The 21,861-nt window shown below is 46.2% G+C and overlaps 1 protein-coding gene across 1 annotated transcript in view; it reads left to right on the plus strand.

Moving 5' to 3' along the window:
• The window catches only part of Pxdn (peroxidasin), a 78,060-nt gene that overhangs the window by 32,721 nt on the left and 23,478 nt on the right, over window positions 1-21,861 (plus strand). The window contains exons 2-11 of the mRNA XM_032907578.1: window positions 536-607; window positions 1,939-2,010; window positions 5,738-5,809; window positions 8,759-8,830; window positions 9,177-9,248; window positions 10,884-11,053; window positions 11,317-11,434; window positions 13,574-13,743; window positions 17,958-18,230; window positions 21,061-21,177. Of these exons, the coding sequence (XP_032763469.1) occupies window positions 536-607; window positions 1,939-2,010; window positions 5,738-5,809; window positions 8,759-8,830; window positions 9,177-9,248; window positions 10,884-11,053; window positions 11,317-11,434; window positions 13,574-13,743; window positions 17,958-18,230; window positions 21,061-21,177 (1,208 nt within the window). The remainder of the gene's footprint in view (window positions 1-535; window positions 608-1,938; window positions 2,011-5,737; window positions 5,810-8,758; window positions 8,831-9,176; window positions 9,249-10,883; window positions 11,054-11,316; window positions 11,435-13,573; window positions 13,744-17,957; window positions 18,231-21,060; window positions 21,178-21,861) is intronic.

Raw genomic sequence — 21,861 nt, forward strand, 5'->3', positions numbered from 1 at the left:
TGGAAACATCTGTCTGCAGTCCGTATACAAGATGGCCTTCTTTTTCTATTGACCTGCCTAGGTGACTTTGTGCTTTGGGACAACCAGTAAGTTCGTGGAGATAACACCGAGGGCCCCCAGCTGTGTTTTGGCCCATGTTCTTGCTGGTCAACGCTGTGTTTCTGTATTCACAGCCTGTGTGACACCTTAAATCTATACAGACCTAGCTGTGTGTGCTTACCTGAGTCTTTTTGAAAGGAGTTTGCTCAGTGGACTTGGCCAAGGCTGAAATGTATAGGCAGGGCATTCATTCCTGGCATTTTTTTATGTTTATGGTTTTTTTTTATTTTTAAGTCTCAACACTTAACTTGTTAAGCAGACTAGGTGTAATATTGTTCCTTCACTCAGAGGAATATTTCTATAATGAGAGAGTTTACCCGGAATGGTGGCCTACGTGCTGTAATTTTTATAATGTCTTTTCATCTTGAAGTCATTTGCTTAAGAAGAAGAGCTGTGCATTTTCTGTCATTAAAATACATTTCCTATCTCTTCACAGAGATCTTCGGTTCAACAGAATCAGAGAGATCCAACCCGGGGCATTCAGGAGGCTGAGGAACTTGAACACACTGTAAGTTAGAACCCGTAGTTAGTAGCTAGTGAGAGAACAGAGAAAATCAGTTGTATTGTGTACCTGCAGATAGATGGCAAGTGCTGTGACCATTGCCCAAGTGCCACAGTTGCTGGCTACTTGTGGCTACTTTATTGGGTTATTTCTCCTACCACCCTTATCTCTTCCAACCTCTCAACACTAAGTGGGAGAGAAAGAATGTTAGAGGGGAAGGGATCGATCTCCTTAGGGTACTTCCTGCTGATGAAGGCCTCAAATTCCTTGAGGCAGGGTTGATCTTCACCTTGAGGAGATCCAATTTCTTCTTCCTTGATCACAACCACTTGACAAACCACAACAGCAGGGAGAGCAGAGGCTGCGCCTCTTGGGGCTCTGGCATTTTTATACCCTCTCAAGAGTTTCCAGAATTCCAAACTATCTTCAGCTGCCAGAAGCTCGCCCTTGCCAGAGCAAGAGACAAATCACAGTTAGTGTCTGTGGACAATTTAAAGCGGCCCCATACCCCACACCTGGGATTAAAACAAAAACATATTCGTGTAACATAACTGGGTTATTTTTAAGAAACCAATTTTCTTGCTAGATATGGGATAGGCGAGGGAAGTCAGGATGGTAGAGACCTGTCTGCCCTTTGTGTGTGGACCAGCGTGCATAACACTGTGGGTCCCCAGCTGTGCCTCAGCCCATGGTCTTACTGGTGAAGCCACAAGTGTCTCTGTTCACATCGGGGTTCTGTGTTCACCTCCCTTTGCTGGCCATGCTGGTCTTCACCTCTCCCCTGTATGGCTGGGAAGGGTTGTCATCTCCTGAGCTGGCTGCAAGACAGGGCTTTAGCGCCACTGAATAATGCCACAGAGATTGATCTCCTTTGCCAACAAGAACCCACAGCAAACTTCAGGCTCTTCGAAGTACATTGGACACAGCCAGAAGTTTCTCCCAGGGATAAGGAGATAAGCAATCACTCAAGTCCTAAGGGGCAGAGTGGGAGGTCAGCTCAGCTCCTCACCCTGTGGAAGAGTGGCAAGCCTCAGAGACTAACATCCTGTGTATGCATGATTGTGTTAGACTAGCCCGTTAGCCCTGCCAGGTCAGAGACTCTGGGAGGTGGTGACCTGAAGATACACGCTTCTATGTCGAGGAAAGAGGATTTGCTTCTTTAGTGTATATCATAGTGGAAGAGCGCTATCTAGTAACCATAGTAACAAGCTGGTCCTGGAGCTGGGATTTAATGACTGCTGGCAGGAAAGACTATACTTCACCATTTTCTGACCGTTCAGTAGTTTCCCTTAGTATGTCTTTGTTTGTTTTACATCTGTCGGTGTTTTCTTTCACAGGCTTCTTAACAACAACCAGATCAAGAAGATTCCCAGTGGTGCCTTTGAGGACCTGGAGAACTTAAAATACCTGTAAGTTAAGGGGCAGCTCTCTATCCCTCAGCCTGGCTCTCTGTCCTTAGAGTATGCAAATGTAAAACCAAGATCCGCTCTGGTCAGGAGTTGCTATAAAGCCTTCCCAAATGGGTTTGTTTTCAGAAGGTGAGTGAAATTCTAGAACATGTCATCCACATAAAATGATGGGAGGTGGGCTGAGAGACGAGACACACGTATGCTGCCTTTGTCACGTACCTTGTCTGGCCTGTATAACTTTCCATGTGGGAGAGGCACATGCTTGCTGGGGTAGGCACAGCCTCCTGGGGTACATGCACAGAGAGAGGCATTTTGTAGATACCAGGTCTCCGATGCTCTTTGCTCGCTATAAGTGGGTCATGACTGTAAATGACTAATTTCTTTGGAGTGTCACTAATTCCTGTTAAATGTTTTCACCTGCCTGGTTTTGCCTCTTCTTACTTGTATCTGTTGAAATTGTTTTTATTTAATATTCATTTTTATCATTTAAATCATCTCTTGCTTGTTGAAGTCAGCTCTGAAGCTTAGAGAATCGTCACTCTTTTTAAAAATGTTAGGAAGCCAGAAGTGGTGTTTGTGACTCTAGCACATGAGAAGTTGAGGCAAGAGGACCACCTGAGTTTTAAGGACAGCCTGGGGTCACATAGGGAGATCCTGTCTTGTACTGCTTTAGTACCCTGCCTGGGCAAATACTATAAATAGGAAAAGATTGAGGAAACATTGTGCTCCTGTGGGTTGAACCCAGTGTTCCTTCAGGTCAGAAGCACCTGCCACTGTATTTAGTGAATTGGATGACTAATTTAAGTGAGCCTTTTTATTACTTTTGTTAGGAATCCATACCATATTGCATATAAACACCTCTAAGTTGAGCTGATTTTAAAAACCAAATTGTTTTTTTCATGTGAATGTGTCCTGGAAATCTGTTTTGACTTTAGATGTCAGTGGACCTCCCTACAGCTCTGTTTATTGACAGACTTACTTTCCTCAGTGAGACTGTTGTGTGCAAACTCTGTCCCCAGCTTCTTTGGCGTAGAATGCTGACTTTCCACACTGATTCTGGAAGCCAGGACAGCAGGCTTCTGTTCTCGAGCTTCCTTGTTAACCTTCCTTGCCTTTGCTGCCCAAGTTCCACAGGGGACCTTTGATTTCCTGGGAAGTAGATGGTGTCAGCTGATGCCAGCATGGGGGCTGTGTGTGCGTCTGTATTTTTAACCGTTTTGTGTTTCGGTTTATGTTTTCTTCTGAGAATACACTCAGGGTCAGGAGGAAGTCTGGGCCTCTGTTTTCCACAATGTCTTTTAAATCTTACCCCCTGGCCTTACTGTGTGATTGCTTTCCTTCCCAGTACCCATGTCCTGACCTCTCCTCTCCCTTCGAGTCAGCTTAGAGTGGGATGAGGACAGTTGGTCTCAGTAGACATGGGTCACACTGGGCGACAGGCTGCTGGGGCTGGAGCCTCGTGCCTCGTGCAGCTTCATGCAGATCCTGGATAGCCTCATTCCTCGGGTCCCTGGGCTTTCATCAGGAGAGTACTCTATGTATAATCAGTATAATAATGTATTTTATTTGGAATTATTTAGAATATGTCTAAAATGTATTGATTTATCTTAACCTTGTGTATTTCTAGTCAAAAAAAAAGTTTTTTGGACTCTGGCTAGTCCTTATTTCCTGGATCTCTGTTGCTCTAGTAAGCCATTGGCCACCTACTTCATTCACATTTCTCGGTAATGAGATGGCCTCTTGAGGCAGAGTTCATGGTACAAGGATCAAGTGTTACAATTTATTATTAGAACATCAACTTTTTTATTCTTAAGGAAATTAATTGCGTTTCAGTGTCTTTGATTTTATTTTTAAACATTGTGTGTGTGTGTGTGTGTGTGTGTGTGTGTGTGTTTTATTGGGCATGAAATCTAGAGATGTGCCCTTCTACCTTTGAGCTCTCCCCCAAATCCTACCAGTGTCTATTTTGTATTTTGTACATCCTTCAGAGGAGTGCCATCTTTCTGCAATGGTAAAAGGCACTGGTTTTGGTATTTTTCTTAAAGAAGTGGACACAGGAGACAGTGGTAACTCAGTCCTTGACTAAAAAGCCTTGTGCATAATTAACTCAGTGGTTCTATTAAAGAGACCAGGGTGGTGCATAAAGGTCAAGTTTTTACTGTGGGTACATGGTTTCAAACAGCCTGGAGGACCAATGCCTGTGTGGCTTTTGTTGTAGATGCTGTGCTATTGATGGGGGTGGACAGGTCCGGGATGGTTTGTGTTAAAGTTCCTGGTTCTCTGAGGACCACTTCTTTGATTAGCACAGAGGAAAAACGGGAGAGCATCTATCTTTGGTGGGTCACAGCAATTTAAGAGAACACTTCACGTCCCATGAAGTAGGATCTTGTACAGACAACAATGAGTACAGTGGCTGATCTGATCCTGGACATGTCATACCACAGGAATTAAGGCAAAGAATATGGTCTGCTTTTTCATTTTGTTTCCTTTTTTTGTTAGTTGCTATCTATGGATTTTTTTATTTAATTTTTAATTTTTATTAATGTTAGCACACAAAGTACTTGGTTTTATTATTCATACGTATGTGCCATTATACTTTCTCATTTGTTCCCAGACTTTGTTGCCCTCAGTGTATCCCCTCTCCAGCTGGTTTCCTGCTATGCCTTGTTACCATATTCATTCCCTCTCTACTTCTCTCCTCCTTTAAGGTGTCATATTCTGCTCTCATGACATCCTTTTTCGTTTCATTGTACAATACAACACACACACACACACACATACACACACACACACACACATACACACACAAACACACACACACACACACACACACACACACACACACACACACAATTTATAGAAACAGGTAGTAATGCTAGATGCTGAGCCATTGACCTGAAGTATAAGTTCACCTGACAAGGAATCATGGGAGAAGCTTGCTGTTTGACTTGTCCTTCTGCCTGTGTTACGGGTGAAAGCAAACCAGTTTTAATAAAGGACAGAGCAGACATGCCGATCCCAAAGAGGGAGCAGGGAGCCATCTCTTATTCGGTGTGGCTGCTGAGAACTGGCTTACGAGGTGAGAGCTAGCATGTCCACCTGCTGAGATGCCGCACCGAGGTAGCTCTAACACACATGCTGTCCCCAGACTGTTGATGAAGGTCCCTGAGTTAGGAACTTCATGTGCTGATTACTTGTCTCGAAATCCAAGTATTGACGATTTTAATTTCAACCATTTAAAAATGGAAAGCCCTGTCTTAGATTGCACGCCATTCCAAAACAGACCCTGTGGTATACACATGGCTCTTGGAAAGCCTTGTGTCTGCTTTCCAATATAAAGAATGGAGTTCTGGGTGGGAGAGAAATTCAACACCCTGGTTCTTTTGAGAGCTGTGCTGGAGTGTCTATTTAATAGCAAGTGCTGGTTATGATCTTATAATCAATGCCTTTTACATGTGTAGGGGAATCGATTTCTTTTCCCCAGGCTTTGAAGCAGATGTCAGGACTTCAGTAGTCACAATAGGAGAATCTGTGGACCACTTGGTCCTTTTGGTGTAAGAGAAGCGACCATTGAGAGTGGCCTGGTACCTACAGTGTCATGTTTCATTTGCCCCCTCCTCGTGCAGTCATTGATTTTAAACTGTTCTCCATGTGTCAACTCAGTTCTTCCCACTTGGAGTTGAGAGCTCGCGTGTGTGCTAATACTCCTCCATGTTTCTTCTTTCAGCTATTTGTACAAGAATGAGATCCAGTCAATTGACAGGCAAGCATTTAAGGGACTTGCCTCTCTAGAGCAACTGTAAGTGTCTTCCATGCCGTCTGCCTTATTGCCTCCCACAGGGAGTGATGACTGATTGCATGATGCATGTCTGTACTTCCTGGGGTGCAGGGAGGATGTGCATGACGAGGAGAAGCATCAGTGGGTGTTTTCCACCCACCTCTCCCACCTTGCTCCCCTGCGTCCACCCAAGAGCAGACATTGCTGTGTTTCTTCTATGCATCAGACCCTGACCCTGTGTCCACCATTTCAGGAGCAGGGACAGATCTTGCTTTCCTGTCTAACAGTAAGAACTTTGGTATTCACATGGTGGTGGAGACAGGCGTGTAAACAAGCAGGAGTTAGATAGGCTGTTGTGATAGGAGCGTCCAGAATGGGACACGTGCAGTTTCAATCATGGGGTCATTGTTTTGGAGAACAGAGGCCTTATCCCTTTGTAGTTCTAGCTAGCGGGTGGTCGAGTGTGCCAAAATGCTGTCTTTTGTCAGCATATGAGCTGGAACTTTGTCATGACGTCAGTCATCGTGGGGTGGGTTTTTTTTTTTTTTTTTCAGGCATAAAGTTCCAGTAAAATGATGGAGGCTTTTCTGGCCTATGAGCCTTACTGGGTGACCTTTCACTCAGTAAGCTGAGGCAATCCTTGTGGGATTTCAGGCTATCTTGGATTTGCAGTTGCATTAATGAAAAACAGCTGTTAGATTACGGGCAGGCATAGCACTTGAGGCCTGTGTGTTACGCTGGGTCAAGGAAGCAGCATGTAGGGACCTGGGCTGCAGTGCCCTACATGGTGCATCTGTATCTACATCTTGTAAGGCTCTGCATAAATTGCTTCAGACAGATGAGACAGGGAATCCAGATTACTGCAAAAACTCTTGGAAATATCTAGAGGCTTTATAGATGTGAGAGTTTGCAAAGGACAGTTTTCATGCAGATGTCACAGCACTAACTGGGCAGTGAAGGAGTCCAGCCAGGAGGAGTTAGGACCAACAGGATTTGAGTGGCTTCCATAGCTAGTGAAGCTTTCTGCTCATTGGTGACAGGGAGCAGGATCCTGAGTCATCAGGCATTTTATTTAGAAAACCCTAGGCTAGGAGAGACAGGTGGCTGCGGCTGGGGTATGGCTTTCTTTCTGAGAACTGAATGTTGTACTGAGACAGGGGTGCAACCTCTTGTAGATGTGATGAGAGGTTCAGAGCAGTATGTCCAAAAGGACTCAGGCCTCAGGCTCTCTCTGATGTTTGTGCAGGGTCTGTGAGTGGGACAAGAGCGTCCCTGCTGACTCTGCTTCAGACTGTACCCTCTCCTGCAGATGATGCGTGTTCTTGGCACTCAGCAGAGACTATGGGCACTGTGAGGCCACGAGGGCCTGAATGAAGAGCCCAGGGGCACTAGTCCTCAGGAGGCCCTGTCATCCTTCTCAGCTCCAGAGTTAGTAGCTGATTCAGTAAAGGTTTTCCATGTACTTGAGGAGTCACTCCCTGTGCTCCATTTTCTCAGCTATCCAGAGAAGGGTGATGGTTCCCAGAATCTACCAGGAGTTCCAGCCGTCCAGAGTTCTGTAATCCCTGAAAGCCACTGTCCTTGATGCTTCTCGGGGCGGGATGTCTAAGGCCCACCTCTTCAAACTTCACTGCAGGTTAAAGGGCTTTGAACACAAACCATGGTACCTGTTCTTGTAGGGCTCTTGAATATCCCTCTTTCCCCCTCTTGTTCTTCAAGCTTAGCTCAGAACTCACAGGTTTAGCCAGAGACTCCCAGCAGCTCCCCAGTGTAGATGGTTGTGTGAGCTGTAGGGGTTGGGGACCAAAGGAATATGGGTGTTGGTCCCAGCTGCCTACCACCAGGCACATAGGATGGGGACTGAAGGTGTCTCTTTGGTCCTGTCTCCTTTGGTATCCTTGGATCAGATGATGTACTGGGACAATCACTTACATCAGTGTTCTGTTTCTTGTCTTGCAAACACATTGTCATATGGGGAGTGAGGGACACAAACCTGCACCCAACGAAGGTCATGGAGACCATGGTACTCGATGCCTGAGGAAGGACAGGTGGGCTGTGGACTGTGACCCTTTGAGATTAGGAGGGTCTGGACTGGTTCTGCCGGAGAGTTGCCAGGGAATGAAGCCCATATGGGGACCCAGGAGTGACACTAATCTCAGAGTTAATGTAAACAGGTTTGGAGAACAAGAAGGCTTTATGTGGAGTTGTGGTGAAGAAGGCTGTATGTTGCTTCTGCTGCTTGTTTCTCTCCTTGGCTCTTCATTGAATAAGAGCATCTATTGCCGTGGCCGTCTGAGTGGAGGCGTCTCCCTAGGTCAGTGAAGTCTGAGTAAGATCTTGCTTGATGTTTTGTTGAACAAAAAAGGAATCCCATCTTCATTCAAAAAGAGCAAACTAGCATCCAGGAGAAAGAAATTAGCCACATCCTAAATTGTAAATTGTTTGAACTAAAGTGACATCTTTAAATAGGAAGCAGTATGGGTATTCAGCGTGACGTGAGGACCTCTGGGAAGTTCATCACTTCACATGACGTAGAGCTGCCTGGGTGCCTGGTTGTATCTACAGCATTCTCAGTGTCACACGGAAGCTTTGACAGTTTCGAGTGCAGGGGTCCTGTGCATGCACACGGCCAGGGGTCCTGTCTGCTGGGCTGCTTTTGTTTTTCCCTTGTTATCTCTCGCTGGGTACTTTTTAGATTAATGTGAAGTGACTTGGCCACCATTACACCACTTGGGTTCCTGGAGACCCAGGGCTTGTTAAGTCCTGAGGGTGTTTATTGTCTGTGGGTCATCCAACTACAAGGCAGCCTGCCTGCTTTCCCTTGTGTCCTTTTGTCTCCACACACCGTGCAGAGCACAGGGAAGTACCTAGGGATATGTGGATACAAAGTGTGTGAAAACTTTGGATCCAAAAATCTGGGTTGGCAAAGGTCAGTAAGTCATTCACACTGTGGTGCTGTTTTTCCCCTAGGTACCTGCACTTTAATCAGATAGAGACGCTGGACCCAGAATCCTTCCAGCACCTGCCGAAGCTGGAGAGACTGTGAGTCCTGCTTCCTTCTGCAATCTGTAGTCAGGTCCTAGCTCCTGCTGTCTGAACAGTCAATATCAGCTCAACACTTCCATGATGCTTTGGTGTAAAATCCAACTCTTGCCCAGTAATCAGGAGTGGGACTCAGCATTTGATATCTTTGAATGGTTGCAAAATAGGAAAGAAATCCAATTATTTCTTGAACCAAAGCACTAGCTGTCCAGTCCACTCATTAAGTAAATTCAGTTGATAAGATATTTGATCTCTTGGGCTCGTTTTCGTATGTTTAGGATGTTTTTGTTGTTGTTGTTGTTGTTGTTGTTTTTAAGTAACTTCGTTCTGAATTCTCTCCCCACAGGTTTTTACATAATAATCGCATCACACACTTAGTTCCTGGGACGTTCAGTCAGTTGGAGTCCATGAAACGGCTGTAAGTGTGTATTCACATGGCTGTGTGTCTGCAGTGTTCATGGGAGGCCCTCTCCCCTAGTTGTCTCGTCTGGCCCTTTCTGTGGACTGAGCAAGCGTCTCCAGCTTCAGCAAAGCCATTAGAGACACCTCTATGCCAGGAAGGCAGGCCTGTTAAAGCTATTCCGGTGTGAAGAGGCAAGCCCACGACTTGTATGTGGCAGCAGGCTGATCCTTTAATAAGGATCTTGAGAGAGTTTATTTAAATTATGTTTAAATTTCCCCCTATTAAGTTTTAATTGCAAGATGCATATTTTCCTGGTGAGAATGAAAACCAGTCTGGAAGCATCTTCACGTGCCTATTCTTGAAATCCACTTACCTGAATAAGCAAACTGATGCCTTCCTTGTTTTTTTAAGGCCTCCAGAAGTAAGTTTTGCCTACTTATTATTGTAAGGGAATTGGTGGATTTTAGTGCTAATGGATTGATTTAACAGCCTGGATTATTTTCCCTGTGCCTTAAGAGCACTCGTCCAGAATGTGTGGTGTCTGTAATGAACATCCTCTCGCAGATATACATTCAGGTAAAACACCAATGTACATAAAAGAAAAATAAACAAATTAAAAAGAAAGTACAGGGCGAGATTGAAGGCATGTGTGTGCACAGGGAAGATCTCACTTATACAGCCTGTCGCACATGCTTTAGATGGTGCTGTGTCTCCAGTCCGGTTTTTCCTGCCCGTGTCCACTCATCTCAGCAGGCACAGCACCCTCTCCTGTCTGTGCAGTCTGGTCCAGAGGCTGCTGTGGTGCTGCAGTTTTATTTAGCATCGCTGCCTTATGAGTGGTAGAGGCAGGCTTCGTCTCTGAGTGAGCTCCTCCTTTATCATCCATGAGACAAAGGCTCTTTCTTCAGGAAAGAAATCAGGCAGGGGAGTTCACGTTAGGGTGGGAAGACAGGATGAAAACTCATCTTTGATAGATGAGACGGGGAAAAAACCATTGACAGATAAATGCTACAGAAAGCAACCCAGGAAGACTCAGGGCAAAGGGTGGGGCAACCAATGGACTAGCCTGGAGATGGATTTCCCTATTTACAGCTTCAGAGAGACACATACTCTTCTTTTAGAGGAATGTCAACCCTTCTAACTTAATACATTCCTTCCTTTGCTGGCTTTACATTGCTCAAATAGGAAAATCCTAGATTAGGAGATAAGTTGAACCCATCAGAGTTGGCTTTGCCTCCCAATGGCCTTACTGAGCCATCCTCTCCCAAGGAGCAGTCAAGATGGTGTGTGGCCTTCTTCCAGCTTACTCAGATGGCCAGGATAGACTGGATAGGGGTGCCACAGTGAACTACCCACCTAGACTCACCCACTGCCCCCTTGATCCTGTTATGGCTGTAGGGTCTTGCTGTTCAGAAGTGGATTGCAGGCTGGGTACCCCAGCAATGGTGGATCTTATCCCACCTAGTGCCTATCTCTTGTCTGCGCATGGGACGCTCCTCTTGTGCCATATCTCCTCATCACGTGATTAATGCCTAGAAGCTCAACATCTTTGCCATGCTTTAAGGCGCCAGAGCCTGGAGGTCGAGCTATCCATGATGGCTCAGTGTCTCCTTAACTCCTGGGTGTCGTCTTGGCTTTTTCTTCCCACAGGCGATTAGACTCAAACGCACTTCACTGCGACTGTGAAATATTATGGCTAGCGGATCTGCTGAAGACCTATGCCCAATCTGGAAATGCACAAGCAGCAGCCACCTGCGAGTATCCCAGACGCATCCAAGGACGCTCTGTGGCTACCATCACCCCAGAAGAGCTGAACTGTGGTAAGTGTGTCCTGGAGACCCTACTGAAAGACCAGTATGACCCCGGAAGTCCAGGATTGTCCCCATTTCACATTGCAGAGGAAAGATTTTCTTCCATCTTTGAGGGCTGGAACTCTGGAAAGACAATCTGTCATTTTTGTGGAGGTGTCTGTTCTGAGATAAGGATTTAGGCCTTGAAGTATCACCCTGCCATGAGGAATCCAGTTTGTGTTCCCATGATGGGAGCCTTATGTTTCTCTGTGGTGTTTGTTCCTTGCATGTAGAAAGACCCCGGATCACCTCAGAGCCACAGGATGCAGATGTCACCTCAGGGAACACAGTGTACTTCACCTGCAGAGCTGAGGGCAACCCCAAACCTGAGATCATCTGGCTTCGAAACAAGTGAGTAATGTGTGAGCAGAAATGTCACTGAAGGCCTGGGGACTACATCAGGAGCCCCATGTATTACCATGGGTCCCCCCACCTTTGATGGACACCTTCCCCTTTTATGTAGGAAGGTGTAAAAGAGAAAACAATTCCTTGTCTTCCCTCTTCCACATAGCAACTGCCTGGGAGACACTTCTGATCCCAAGTTCCTGGGAGAAATGTTTTCTCTCCACAGGATTCATTCTGCTTAGGCCATGGGCCCCTTTCCCCTGGTCAGCCAGTGACCTGGCATTGTGCTGGAACTTTCTTGCCCCATCAAGTGGGAGCTAGAGAAGTGCTGCATGCCCATTTCTGCCCATTTGTTCTCTGGCCAGAGCCTCTGGTGTTTGGCAAGATGTTTGTAGGTTTTGGATCCGAGCCGTGGTGATAGACTGCCTGGGGTCGGGGGCTGTGATGAGTCTACACAGGCCCCGTTGGCTTCTGGAGTCATGTCCTGAGTAAAGGAGCATCTCCTCATTCTACAGATAGAGGTGTGATCACCAAACATCTGGCACCAGTTGCTCATGGATGGCAGAAGTGTCGCCTGCTTGCCTGCATCCTGGCCCAGCTGCAGGAGCATTCCTCCAGCTGGATCTGAGAGTTGGGTGTTGGGTTTAGCATGGGAAGAGGTGGACACAGAGAGGTAGAGAGGGACACACACGATGGGGGTTGGGGCAAGTAGTGGTGACCATGATATAGGGGCAGAAACCCAGGTGGGAGTGAGATCACCATGCCTAGAGTTATAGTTGGAAGGTAAAATTCTTAGAGGGAAATATTAAACACAAAACCATTGTATCATTGTCTCTTGAATCCGTTTGTACCAAGAAGCGTCTGCCAGAGCAAGGACTGCTCTCATGGCCCGGCTCCCAGTATGTTTATGCCAAGCTCAGTGGCTGTGTTCAGTCTTGCGGAAGCAGAGAGGCCTCCCTAAGAACATTACTAGTGGAATCTTGGAACAAACGTTTCAGACACTGTCAAGTCATCCTTGTTTAGCTGAGACTTGGATTCCAGTGCAAACAGGAACCTCTCTTAAGTAAAGCTCTGTTAACAGCTGGCACCCACTCAGTGTTTGAGAGATGTTGGGGGCACAGTGTAGAAGGGATGCCCACTTGGTACTTGAGAGAGGTCAGGGGCACAGTATAAAGTGCATCAGAGTCAAGAGCTTAGCATTGTGCTCTTGAGTTGGTCACGTGGGTTTGGATCGAAGCTGTCCAGGGAAAGTTGTGACACACATCCAGCTATTTAAAAACCTCCATATCATGGGTAGCTCTGGGGCTGAGGAGAGCTAAAATCCAGGACTATGGGAGGACTTCCAAAGTGTTAGCAGTCTGTATTAAACAGTAGAAGAGCATGTATATGGGTTAAGATTTTCATACCTTCCGTTTCCATAGGAAAGACTTGGTGCTTAAACTAAAACTACAAAAATAAACAGGAAAGACCTTGCTTGAATCACAATCCCGTGGTCTGGCCTCTGGTGCCAGCTCAGCTTGTTACTCACTAAGGAGGTTCCTTGGCCTTCCTGCTGTTGACCCATATGTACCCAGGGATTGCTGCCATCTTGGGAGACAGCAGCATGCCGGAATATATGAGCTAAGAAAGGACCAGAGGTCATTTTGTTCGTTTGTTTAAGACAGGGTCTCATGTCTCCCTGGTTGTCTTCTAACTTGCTGTGTAGCAAGAGTGACCTTGAACTTCTGATCTTTCTGCCCCTACTTCTCTAGTACTGAGATTATAGATGTGGGACCCATGCCTAGCTTTTTCCTTTTAAGTAAATATAACTGTGTTTCTACATTTAAAAAAAAATGTAATTTGCAAAAACAGGGAAATGTTTAATTTACATTTTCCGTTAGGCTCATGCTTTTCTTGTTTGGAATCAGGACCACATTAAAGCGTTTAGATTGGCACGTAGCAGTGAACACATATTTGTAGTTTTCTAGACAGGCCTGCTAAGTCACAGTTGCTGAGGGGGACACATCTGGAAGGCTGTCACTCTTGTTCTCTGAGCCTGGCGTGTGCTGTGTGCATCCCAGAGCATCAGAGCCTACTGTCGGACTGACCCCTGGAGCAGTGCAGTATCTCCTTACACTGTGAGTGCATCGGTTTCTGTCTTTACAGTAACGAGCTGAGCATGAAGACAGATTCTCGCTTGAACTTGCTGGATGACGGCACACTGATGATCCAGAACACACAGGAGGCCGATGAGGGTGTCTACCAGTGCATGGCAAAAAACGTGGCTGGAGAGGCGAAAACGCATGAGGTGACCCTCAGGTACTTGGGATCCCCAGGTAAGTGGAGGCTATTGCAAGTGAGGGTTACTCTAACTACCCACTTCCCCCTTCTTTGAATTCCAGCTCAGCAAAGTCAGAGATGGTAAGGTTCCTTATGCCAAGTGTCCCACAAGACTTCTGAAGCATAGAGGCATAGGTCACTCTAACCTGCCTCTGGCCCATAGCTGCCCCCCTGCTATAGGGGCATACACTGAAGCTCTGAGTTACTACCACATGCAATAAATGCCAATGGGAACCTAGAGAGTGCCTCATTCCAGGTACCTGCCTAACCACAGCAAACCCATGCTTCTTGTCACCTAGGCTTCTGTTTGCCAAGGGCTTCGATGATTTCAAAGAAAATTTTAAAATATTGACTTTTATTTTTAGTATACCATGCTTGAAGTGCTAGCATATAACATTTAAGGTATAAAAAGTCTGTCTAAGCCAGAGGAAACACAGCTGTGGCCTTTATACCTCTGCTACACAGGCACAAGCCTTGTTCTGTCCATGGCCTGTGTCTACCGTTGATCCAGACAATGGGACACCATAAGTCTTGGACACCAGGGATGTGTGCAAGCAGTGGTGTTTCACACTACGGGAGGTAGCCTGAGTTCTGTGAATTTTCTTACTGCCTTGCCTTTGTCTACAGGTTACTAAGCATCTGCTTTTGCTTAACATCCTGGTTTTTAGACCTTTGAAAAACCAACCTGGTAGCCGTGTACCTGATTCTGAGTTGTTTGTTTAAGCTCTTTGTTCTTTATGACTGTCTCCTTTGTCTTAGTACATCCCAGCATCGATAATTAAATATTAATAACTTAGAATACCTAGCTGCTTAGAGCCCATAGGCATGTAATTTTCTGTTAAATTCGGCCCCAGGCAGGCCATCTTTGCAAGTGATACTGCTGTCAGCCTCTAGAGAGAAGGAAGGCGTGAGTCCTGGCCATAGACAGTGCTGCACATAAGCAGCAGAAGTGGCCTCCAAGTTGGATTCGTGGTAGTTCAACCATGAATGTAATAGGACAGGGGGGGCAGGGTAGGCTTGAGTAACAAACTAAGGAGAGACGCCCTGAGCACAAGTCAATGAATCCTGGCTATCTCTGTGGCCTGAGTGTTCTGAATTTAACTCCTGTCAATATGAGTCCCATTTCTTCTTCCAGTCAATGGCTTTATTTAACCGAGTGCCCTGGTTGTATTGGCATAGCTGGCTCAGATGTACAAAAGGGCCTCCTCCAGAATACTGTTCAACCTGGGATCTCAGAAAGGGGTCGGTTTAAAAGACTGCAGACTAAACCCAGTGGCCCAATCCCAGCCACTCCTCATTCATCTAAAGTTCACAATTTAGCCACTGCATTTTAAAGTGACTGACACTTTTAAAAGGACATTTTATGTGACACATGATGATTGTAAAAAGCTCAAATTTCAGTTCCTGTATGAATGTCCTGTTGGGACATTGCTGGCTGCCTTCTTGCTATAGCAGCAGAGAGTTGATGAGAAACACAGTCTGTGGGCCACAGAGCTGACGAGCTGCATCATTGACCTGTGTAAAATGCTTTTAAACTCCTGTCCCAGACATTAGCTTGTAGTAAGAGGGAGAAAACCTGTCTTTCCTGGATAGCAAACAGATAAATATGCTCTATGTATCTTGAAGTACTGTTATTAGGGGCATATACATTACATACTATTTTTCTGGTGAATTAAACTTCTGAGCCTTGTCACTAAACTATATTTTCATCTTCCCAGCACTATGTTGGAAGTTTTTATATCGTATACAATACATGTGCATACACCCATGCCACAGCCTGTGTGGAGATCCGAGGACAACTTTATGCAGTTGCTTAGTTTTCTTCTTTTACCAAGTGGGTACCAGGGATTGAACTCAGGTTGTCAGACTTCAGCAAGTGCCTTTATTCACTGGACCCTTGCTGGTTCCTATTTTAGAAAACATTAAGTGTATTCTTCAATCTTTTATATAGAGAGAGACAGGGATGGGAGGGGGAGAATACATATGGAGATAAGAAGATAAGTTGTGGTAGTCTGGGAGTCAGTTTTCTCTTTTCACTGTGTGAGGCCTAGGGATTGACCTCAGGTTGGCAGGCTTGATGGCAGGCACCTTTATATGCAGAGCTGTTTTGCTGACCTTTAAACGTTTTTATAAATTACCAAAGTCTTAAGTTATTTGTCTTAATTATTTGTTTATCTTTCTCTTCAAAATACCCATCTCAGCTCGTGCACTATTGAGTTTTGTGTACTTTCAATCTGCGGGATGCTTCTCTTATTTCCTCTTCCTTTGCCTCTCCTTCTACCCTTCCTGTTTCCCACTCCCTCTTCCTCACACCCTTGGGAATCACCATCCTCTGCCTGGTGTAGAGGTAAAGTAGACCCTGAGCCCCTGAGGGTACCAACAGCATTCAAGAGATGGGACCTCAGTGAGATGAGAATCCTTTCTCCTCTGGTCAGTCAGATCCTAGGGAGTGGATGGGAACTGCCTTTCTAGTCTGTTCTCCTCCTGGTTGGGGCCCGAGTGTCTAGTTTTCTCCTTTCCTAATCGTATCCCATCTTGGCTAATGATAGGGGGCTTGCAGTTGCCCTCAAGCAGATCTGACTTGGGCACTGTTCTGAACTTTGAATAGTGTCCAGTCAGATGAGTGGATTGCTAGTGAATTTTGATAGCACAACTTGAACACCAGCAAATCCTAATAAATAAAATAAAATTAGAAAAGCTCCACTCCACCTTTCTTTTCTTTACTTCACCCTGTTCCTGTCCTTTGCCCAAAACATTTGTGTGCATTCCTGTTCCTTCTAGACCAAGCAAGCATAAGAAGACTTGTGTACTAGAAGGAGGCTTCCCTGTTCTCTCACTTCCACACAGGGTCCATCATTTATCTAACCAGCCATTCTTTGATATACCTCAGATGCTTTCCCAAACCATTAGTGCCATGGTCCCATTTCCTTTATTCAAAACCTTTGGACTAGCTCTCTTTGAAGTCCAGAGATTTGGGGATTTTTTTCTAAAAGGCATCATAGAACATAATTCATTTCCAAGTTACATTCTAGGATGATACACCACAATGCAGGTGCCAATGTCCACAAAGAAAGCTGTATATAGAGTCTCCATGAGTCCCAGAAATGTCCCGTGCTACTGTGTTTAATTTTGCAAACAATTAAGAAAGAATCCTGGTTTGGGGGCTTTTTGGAGTCCATGTTTATGAATAAGGGTCATGGGCCACAGGTGGCACAGGTAACTGTATTTATATCTTAGGAAATCATGTGTAGAATTAGTTCCATAGAGTGTACTGTCCAACACAAGGGTGCATGCAGCTTCTATTCCTACGGCTGGGCTGTGACTACCTCTCTCCAGGTAGGCTGTGTGTATCAACCATGGTCCCATTGTATACAAATACCTTCCTATGGAACCTATTAGCAAATGTGTGGGTGCCCTCCACAGTAGATTTAGAGTTGAAGCTATTCTTTCATTGTACTTATCTGCCCTTTTCATTTTGTGATGAAAATGGTATTTTTATCTGATTTAAATATACTCCACAAGCAATTTCATGGGCCAGTAGGGACTACCACCATTAATTGACTTGCCAGTATATTTATAAGAAACAAAAAAGGTTCTTCATAGAGTCGAGGGTGTGTCTGGGGGAGAAGATGCAGCTCTCCCCACAGTGGTCATTGTCCACAGGTTGCCTGCATCTGGATGATCTGGGTGTTATTTTCTTCACTTTTAAAAAATATAATCTGTGCGTTCATGTGTTCATGTAGACACATGCGTGTAACAGTGTGGAAATCAGAGGGATGTGTGGAGATCATGGCTGTTGATCCATGTCTTGTACGTTATTTAGGACAGGGTTTCTTGTTGGTCACCGCTGTGTACAATGAGCTAGCTGGTCACACTAGAGTCTGAGGATTCTCCTTCTCCCTCCAATACTGTGTTAGGAGTGCTGGGATTACAGATGCTACCGCGCCTAGGGTTTTGTGTGCCCTGGGGATTTAAATTGAGGCCCTTGTGTTCAAATGCAAGTGTCTTATTGTTTACTTCGCCATTTCTTCAGCCCCATCTGCACATTTATTTGAAAGGGAATGACAACAAGAAAGCATGTGATTAAATATTACTGCTTTTGCTTATTTTGGAACCCATCAGGGTGAGTGAGCAGCCTGGACATCAAAAATACCATGCAGAAATCTCGTGCAGCTGTACGAAATTAATTGGGAATTTTTGTTCGTGACAGCCCGACCCACTTTTGTAATCCAGCCGCAGAACACAGAGGTACTGGTGGGTGAGAGTGTCACTCTGGAGTGCAGTGCCACAGGGCACCCTCTGCCTCAGATCACGTGGACGCGAGGTGACCGGACACCCTTGCCGATTGACCCTCGAGTGAATATCACTCCCTCTGGAGGACTGTATATACAGAACGTCGCCCAGAGCGATAGCGGCGAGTACACGTGCTTTGCATCCAACAGCGTGGACAGCATCCATGCCACGGCCTTCATCATTGTACAGGGTGAGTATCCTACCGTGTCGCCAGACTCTTGGCTTTGCATAGCGCCAGCAGCCTTCGGGGCTTTGCCCTGCCTGCACCACGTCACACACCTCTGTATCGCTTCCTTTGTTCCTTCCCTTCTCTCTGTATTTTTGAGATGAGTCTTGCCAGCCCAGCCTGGCCTTGAGCTTGTGATCCTCCTCTCAGGTGCTGGGATTAAGATGTATGCCACCATGCCTAGCTATTTTGATATGGGCACATGTGCATGCTTCTGTGAACGTGTCCGTGCATAGGTACATTTGTATGTGGGTGGGTGGGTGTGCATATATGAACTAGAGAGAACAATTACAGGGGCTGTCCTAGCTTTGGGGGGGTTTGCATTGTTTTGATTCTGTTTTGTTGTTGTTTTGTTTGACACTGGGTCTCTCACTGCCCTGGAACTCATCAAGTAGGCTAAGCTGGCCAGCTAGGAAGCTTCGGGTACCCACCTCCCTTAGCCCCATGCCCAGCTTTGTCTTAATGTGATTTCTAGGGATTGAGCCATTTCTCCAACTCTGCCTTGCTTTTTAAAATATGTAAGAGTCACTCCATTTGACCTATTATACATGATTTGGTGATTAGACAGCTTTCTTTAGGAGGATAGGACTTTGAGGTTGCAATGTTCAGAGCATCCAGGTACTGACATCCTTGAATGTGGACATGAATACCCAGACGTTGGAAGTGAATCTGTGTGTATGTGATGCAGTCAGCTCTGAGTATATTCTGCGGTCACAGTGGTAGCCGGACAGTGTGTACACCTTGCATAGAGCTTTGACTGTGTACTGACATCACAGTGGTATGTTACAGTGCACGCCAGGGGCACATCGGTAACAAACCAGTGAGAGCACCTTATGCACAGCCGTGACTTTTCTTAGATTACAACGGCAAGTGTACCTTGCACATAGATATGAATGCACTCTTCAGCCAGAGTGATCGAAAGTCAGTGTGCATACCATGCACACAGCTGTGAGTGTACCCAGAAGTCACATTGACAGTGAGCCAGTGTTAAGTGTTTTGTTCACAGCTATGAATGCACCCTGGAATCCCAGTGATATCGAGTGTGTTCACTGTGCAGTTTTTTCCTTAACTGACCTTAGATGAACTTGTTTATTTTCAGGTAAGTTACGAAGCTGGGTATAAGTTGGGAACCTCTCAGATACACAGGTGTGCCTCTCTCTTCAATGGTCCCATGCCTCACCAGCAGTTTCCTGTGAATCGGTCTTTCCCATTTCCTGTCTACACACAGCCGTGCAGTCATGGGAGGCAGGTTTACCTCTGAATGATTTCTTTATGAACCAGTCTCTGCTCTGTTAGACACACTGTCCTGTAACATACTCTTAACTATACAGTAGTCCTTACTCAAGTCAGTTTCACAGAAGCCCCAGGTGACGTGTTTTAACCATTTGCATACCCTAACTAGTAGTAGGGCAGACCTCTCCCTTCAGCTTCCCCCAGGCTGAATACAATGTCCTTGGTACCCAATGCCTTGTAACCTGCAGCACGGTGTATGAATGATCTTCTGTGTGAGTCCTACTCTGTGTACCTCTGAGGGAGCAGAGGGAGCACTGTTTTTGGGTGTTCTATGTCCCTACCTACTTTCTCTCTGTGTCTTCCCCCTCCCTCGTTTCCTTGGAGACACGGTGTGGTGTGGCACTATTCCTGAAGGGAAATGTCTACCACCCCAGACAGGGAACTGATGACAAACAAAGGAGAGACATCAGCAGAATCCAACTTGGGGAACCAATGAGTAAGGGGGGCTGTTACATGAATACGGGTGAGGTTGAGCAGAAATGACTCAAAGACAGCTGCATCACCAGTGCCCACTGGAGCCTGAGTGACAACTCACAAAGGCAGGGGACCTGGAGCTCTCCGCACAGCTGCCGGCAGTGCCACAGGTTGGGGAGTGTCCTTTGCAGTTGGTTCATTTGGTCTGAGTCCCTTCCAGGCAGCTTGGCTGCTTCGTGTTTTTTTTCTAGTCAGCTTGGCCTGTCTCTGCGGCTGTGATACTGTTGGCTGGTGTCTGCTTCTTCCAGGTGGCTGGGACTGTCTGAAAGTCTCCTCTCAGCAGTGTTACTGTTTATACACTTGCCTGAGGGTTTCTATTCCTGCACAAAACATCATGAACAAGAAGCAAATTGGGGAGGAAAGGGTTTATTCAGCTTACACTTCCTGTTACACATTGATGTTCATCACCAAAGGAAGTCAGGACTGAAACTCAGGCAGGTCAGGAAGAAGGAGCTGATGCAGAGGCCGTGAAGGGATGTTTCTTACTGGCTTGCTTTTCCTGGCTTGCTCAGCTTGCTCTCTAATAGAACCCAAGACTACCAGCCCAGGGATGGCACCACCTACAGTGGACTGGGTCCTCCCACCTTGATAAGTTGAGAAAATGCCTTACAGCGGGCTCTCATGGAGGCATTTCCTCAACTGAGGCTCCTTTCACTGTGATAATGTCAGCTTGTGTCAAGTTGACACACAAAACCAGCCAGTACAACACTCTTGGGGAGGAACAAGGGTAGCAAGTGTGGTAGGTTTGGGGAACTTTCTGAAGCTCTTTTGAGTCATGTGCTTGTTGCCTTAGCACGCTTCCCTGTGGTATTTATTTCCTTCCCCTAAGAACATTCTGTTGTTTCACCTTCCTTCCCAAGTCTTATGCCTTAAGTTTCCCTCCAAGATGGAAGCTTTCATCTTGGAGGAACAGCCGAACAGTACATGGTACCCTTGCTACGGTCCTTTTGCTGTGTTACTACATTACAGAGTCTCTTTACAGGGTGTTGTCTCTCAGCGCCACATTTTAAATGTTCTTCCTCTTCAGCCCTTCCTCAGTTCACTGTGACCCCTCAGAGCCGAGTGGTCATTGAAGGACAGACTGTGGACTTCCAGTGTGAGGCTAAGGGCTACCCTCAGCCAGTCATCGCCTGGACCAAGGGAGGTAAGACGTTACTCTGGGCCCTCCACCTTCTCATACATCTAGGACACCAGCTATTGTCCCTCGTTAGGCAAAAGTAGCATCTTTCCATAGGACCCGCCTTCTGGTGCAGCATGAGTGATCACTGCAGGCATCATGGATTGACGCTCCAGTATGTGGGCTAGAGTTTTCTAGGTCCCTTGTAGAGCCCACTAAAACAGGGTCTGTCTCCTGACTCCCCATTTCCGCCCTTGGTGTATAATTGCTCAGCACTTGGTCACTGCCTGGCTCCTGTGGTTTGATGGAGGCTCCTAAGTTTGAGTGAGATTGTGGTAAGGGCAGGTGCTATGTAGGTCTCCAGGGACCCCAGAGATGACCTGCCATTCTTTTCTTCAACCAAAAAGCCAAAACCCCTCCCTCTGAGGAGTCCTGCTCAAGGCTCCTGAGGAGTAGACTGAGGTAGAGGCTAGCTGGACACCTTTTGGTTGGCCAGGGAGGCCGCCTGGTGGAAAGCCTTATCCACAAAAACATGCTGGAGTATCCTCCTTCTCTAATGGTCTTGCCTTCTTTGCAGTCTGGGCCCAGGTCCCTTTTCAGTCTGTTTCCTTAGGCACAGCTGGGGACCAGCCCTACTTGTCCTTATTCCTAATTTTGCCTTTTGCCTCTGTTCTGTATTCCTTTCTGTGATACTCCTTGGGGTCCTCATTT

Source organism: Rattus rattus, chromosome 7 (assembly GCF_011064425.1).
Source record: "Rattus rattus isolate New Zealand chromosome 7, Rrattus_CSIRO_v1, whole genome shotgun sequence".
Lineage (NCBI taxonomy): Eukaryota > Metazoa > Chordata > Mammalia > Rodentia > Muridae > Rattus > Rattus rattus.